The 5280-nt window shown below is 35.5% G+C and overlaps 1 protein-coding gene across 1 annotated transcript; it reads right to left on the bottom strand.

Moving 5' to 3' along the window:
* Nucleotides 1-4268: 4268 nt before the first annotated feature.
* On the bottom strand, nt 4269-5060 carry LOC137728141 (uncharacterized). Its single transcript, XM_068467017.1, has one exon. It carries the CDS (start codon nt 5058-5060, stop codon nt 4269-4271), a length of 792 nt encoding a protein of 263 aa, XP_068323118.1.
* Between the last annotated feature and the right edge of the window lie 220 nt (nt 5061-5280).

The raw sequence follows: 5280 nt of genomic DNA, 5'->3' as shown, positions 1-5280 counted from the left end.
TCTTTAGAGGAAGGAAAGGGCATGCAAGAACTCAATTCTTGCCATATATGTTCATTGTTCAACATTGTAAAGCAAAGGATACATATGAGGCCAGAAACTCCCATTTAACAATGATATCTAATGATATATATATATATATATATATATATATAAAATATCTATGTCTGTCCAGCTTGTATGGATATATGTATATATACACATATATCACCCAAACAGACGTTAAGGGTACCTGCTGTTTGAATACTCAAGGCTTTCTTCAATGGCTTTAGCAAGTTGCTTACGATATTGTTCATCGTAGCACCTAGATTCATTCTCTAGTTTAAAAGTAACAAATTTTGCAATGGCTAATTTCATGAATTACTGAAAAAGCGAGTACCTAATTTGAATCATTGTTAACATGCTTTTATTAGATCACTAGGCTTAATCAGCCTCACCGATTTCAATATGTTGGCCCTTATCTTGTAAATCTAAGAGAGAAAGTCGAGTGGCACACTCTATGTCATCAATTTCGTCTTCCTCAAAGATCACCATGTGTCCTTGGAAGACGTCTTGAGAGGTCTTAATTTTGATTCTCACCAAAGATGAATTTGAAGCACATTATTGCTAGCCCATTGTGAGGCCTAACCACTCCCCTACCCCTTTAGTGTAGATAATATCATTTGTTAAAAATAAAAAAAAAACAAAGAAGCTAGGCTCTAGTCGGGTTGCTAGCGGGGCCTAGTGGCTAGGTGGACTAAGCGGATTTAATTAAATTTATAATATAACATGTGAATAAGCACCTACTTACAATCTAAAAAATAAAAACTATACTTGCATTGGGAATTTAGGAAGGTTAAAAACTTAAAACTTAAGCCATTATAACATTGTCATCATCACAAACCAATGTAGCAAAAATAAGAAAACCCCAAAACCAAAAACCAAATTCGAAAATTCATAATTCATAATATGGGTTCTTATTTACTAGGTTACCCAGAAAACTCTTTAACTTAATTAAAAAAAAAATTAAAAACAATGGAACTGGCTAGTCTCTTCCTATCCCCTAGCCCACCTAACCCGCCTAGCCTCTACCCGATTTTTCTCCATGTTTTGGCCTAAATCCCATCAGTCCTCCACAACCTAGGCCGGTTTTTAGAATAGTGAGTAAAAGCACAACGCAACTTAAGAGAAAATACAATGAAAATGCCCAAATAAGAAAGAAGGAATGGGAACTGGATTGTTACTCTTCTATTACATTACGGAGAACTCCATTATCGTCATGGTCAATCCATGTCCTATCATAGTGTCTAGGAACCTGGCTTGCTTGGCTTACTAACGCGGCCTTTTCCCATTTTGGAATCGAAAACGCAAGTGTGGAGAAGCAACTCTTTCCCGGATCAATGATCTAGCCGACTCTCGTTATTTTGGACCAACCTATGATCTAAAAAAAAATTGGGGTTGTCACTCTTTCAAATACACCGGGAGGGACCACTTGATTCATCATACAGTAATGCAACATTGGATGTTGGAAACATGTTTCGCCTTCCTCATTGGGTCTTGGCTTTAGGAGGTTCTTTGGAATGTTCTTGATAAGTACATGCATTTCAAAATAATTATTCTATCTATACCGCATATTAAGAGAACTCTCTAGGATTAATGACTATTTTAAAATTTGTTTTAGAAAATCAAGGGCATGAATAAGGCGTTTTACCGCAAGGGCGAAAAGCAATGTCTGTGCACTTTGATGCGGATTTGATCCCCATTAATACTTCTTTCCCCTAACAACTAACTATTTTACCCACTAACATCACTCTACTAAAAGAGTAATGCTATTCTTACCACAATTTTATATCACATTTCTTTACCATCTTAGGTGGCAAATGAGTTGGACAAGCTACATCATTTAATTTCAATCTTTTTATTAATTAAAACACTTAAATAATCTTTGGTGGCAGAAGAAGACTCCTCGTATACCACAATCATCATTTAATTAATAATATTTTTATTAATTATTGATTGACATTTTGAAATTAAATGTTAATTAATTTAGATGATGTGACTGTCTACATCAGATGCTATCTAAGAATTTATACAATTATGGTACAAAAATATGATAAGAATAGCATTATTGGTACTAAAATTAAAAATAAAATCAATCAAACACATTATTATAATTCAATACGTTTTCATATCCACTTTCTCTCCCACTTCCTACTTTTTCTCTATCCTGCAGTAACTTTCTCCTAAACACATGCATAGCAGGTGCGGAGATTGCTAGTGTTTATGGAGACAGCTCCAATTTCATTCAATTTATCCCTATCCCTTTAAAATCCCATCACAAAGAATCAAATCACTCTTTTCTATTCTTTTGTCTTTCGTATTAGTAAAACATGATGGGATAAGCTCTATGGGTCGGGGGATGTAAATACAAACTTGGTTGGACAAGTTGACCGAGAGCTCTTGGCATTGGTGTGTCTTGATAAATCGAGTTCCAGAAGTAAAGTTAGGTAGCAGTAAAGTAGGGCTCCAAGTCTGCTGTCTCCTTTTGTGTGTCTCATTTGTGTCTTATTGCTAATATTTTGTCACATTTTCTAACTTAACTAAATATTTAACATTTAAAAGTCAAAAAAAAAAAAAATCAAAATAATCTGATTGTTGGGTTAACGAGGTCTGCAAATCCAAAATAGAATTCTTTCTGTGGCTGTTGGGTTACCAACATAAGCGAACTTCTTCCCAATTTTTCTCCATCGTTGTACTGCTTCTTCACTTCTTTCCAAGCCAGCTCTGGTTGAACTTGGATTCTGTCCAGTTGAAACTTAGCTTACCATGAGACCCATATCCTGCCAAGTGCCAACATTTCTCTACCAAATACAGTCCATCATACACAAATGTAGTAGAAGAAAGCTCTTATAGGAGTTCGTTTTCTCCATGGTTGTACTACGTTTTCTCAATAGTTTATCCTTGAGAAGTTAAGCAACGAATCAGGTATGTATATATATATATATATATATATTGAATCATTTATAGTTTTCTTGCTTCTTATTCATATATAAATTTGACTCTCATATTGTATTTTTCATTTTTCCTCAAGGACATAATAATCCCTGTGAAGCCAATGGAATCGAAGCATATGAAAAGCACCAAAGAAGGATTGAGGCTTTGATCAGCTCTCAAATGACAAGCACCACAAAGACTCATGATAATGATATGAAAGTGCAAGATGTGATGAGAAAAATGCTCAAGGAATTTACTCTGTTTTGGGACTAAAGTTTCAGTTAATACTTTTTATTAAAGATTAATTTTATTTGGTTTGATGTTTGGAAAGTAGTAGCGACTACCAATTCTTGTGATTTTCTGATGATTCATAAAACAGTTTGATTGAGAAGAAAGCATTTTTTTTTTTTTGTTTTGTTTTTAGAGTGAAATTCGTTTGACACCAAGCAAACAAACCCCTGCACTTAAAGGACATACAGAGCACTACAACTGTGGGGGATGATTTCATATTTGTTGTAATCTCAGTCACCTCAAACTGAGATTTTCTGCACGACAATAACAACAGCAACATACACACAATTAAAATGGATGAAACAAGAAAACTCAGACTCGTATGGTACACAATAGCAGTTTGGTTCGATATTTTGGTAAAGGATCTGGCGATATTTAGGAAAATGATCCTTGCCAGATTCTTTTATTAGAAATTCTGTGATCATGATCGTTTATCGTATATCGTACGATCAGAAATTATTTGAAATTTAAAATTTAAAATTAAATATAAATAGTACTTAACGAAAACTGACTGAATGATATACTATGAACGATTACGATCACAAGATTCATAGGATTCCAAAAAAAGGATAAGGCCAGGATCCTTTCCCCTTTTCCCGATATTTAGAGAGTAAGTCAGAACTAAAGTGCACAAGTTGTAGGGATTAGGCGTAAAACATGCTCTGACAAATAAAAAAAAAGTTGTAAAACATGCAGCCCTTTACAGATTCCTTGTGCGAAGCTCGTCATCTTTACTCTTTCTGGATTAATTATGTGTCACTAATTACCTACTGGATGAAAAAGAGAATGCAGAGCATGCAGTAGCCTATAAAGAGTATAAAAATATTTGTCAAAATGTTTGTTCCTTGATCTTAATCCTCTATACAAACAGAATTAAATAAATACTGTGACATAACTAACCATGTCCAGAAAATTCATTCTCATATTTAGAAGAAAGAAACCAAAGATATATTTTGTACAAAATACAATAAAACGAAGTGTCAATTAAAACAGCTAACTAGACTAGCTTAAATCCCAATGTCTCCTTCGCCTTGTGATCCAAGTTCAATAAACATCTCGAAGCGGCAAAGAGGGCAATTAAGGTGACTCTGTTTGAACCATCTCCATATGCAGTTTTCATGAAACATATGTGTGCAAGGCATGGACGTTACATCCTCTGATCCCACAACAAACTTTTCCAGACAAATAGGGCAAACCTCACTTTCACGCACAACGGGTTGTCTTTTTCTTCCTCGACCTCTCTCGTCCTCATTAACATCCTCGGCATCAGCCACCACTCTAACCCTCTTTAGCATCTCCTTGATCAACGCATCCCTTTCGAGTTCTCTTTGTTTCGAGCAATCCTCACAACGAATCTGGTTATGGTATATTTTTATGCCAACCCTCAGGCGCAGGACTTTAGGACCTTTCTTGGAATCCAAGTTTCTAATTCGGATACCCCTGTCTATAATCGTCTGTACTATATCACTGTGCACGTCCTCGTGGATTTTAAGAAAGGATAACACCCGATAAAGATAGGGTCTGACGTATGCGTTTCTGGTTTGTAACCAGGACGCATTAACTATTTTGCTTTTGTAACTTCTCACTTGTACTTCAGATTGGTGCACCAGGGTTAGGGTTCCGTCTTCCGAGAGATCGCTGTCGAAGTAGCTGTGGTTTTTGGAGACTTCAAAGTAGATTTCCAGTGGAACACAAGGGGAATATTTCTCATGAGGGCCGAGGGGGTCTAGTACTTGTGTGCCAAGGGAATCAACTTTCCAGTCAAAGCTCTGGTTCAACTCGTGAAAGACGTCTTCCATATCGCAAGTCACCCGAAGATTATAAAGAAGATAAAAAAAAAGCTAGCAGTAATAGTGAATATCAATAGACGCAACTGCGCTAGCATACACAAATATTTATAGGTCTTAAATTCTTAAGAATTTTGGAAACCGAATTGATTTCTGAAACTGTTTTCCTTTTGGTCATAGGAGTCCCAACTTTTATTTTTTCTATTTAGTTAAAGAATATTGCAAAAAAATA

This window comes from Pyrus communis, chromosome 3 (assembly GCF_963583255.1).
Source record: "Pyrus communis chromosome 3, drPyrComm1.1, whole genome shotgun sequence".
NCBI classification, from domain to species: domain Eukaryota; kingdom Viridiplantae; phylum Streptophyta; class Magnoliopsida; order Rosales; family Rosaceae; genus Pyrus; species Pyrus communis.
This window is presented reverse-complemented; position numbering and strand designations above follow the sequence as displayed.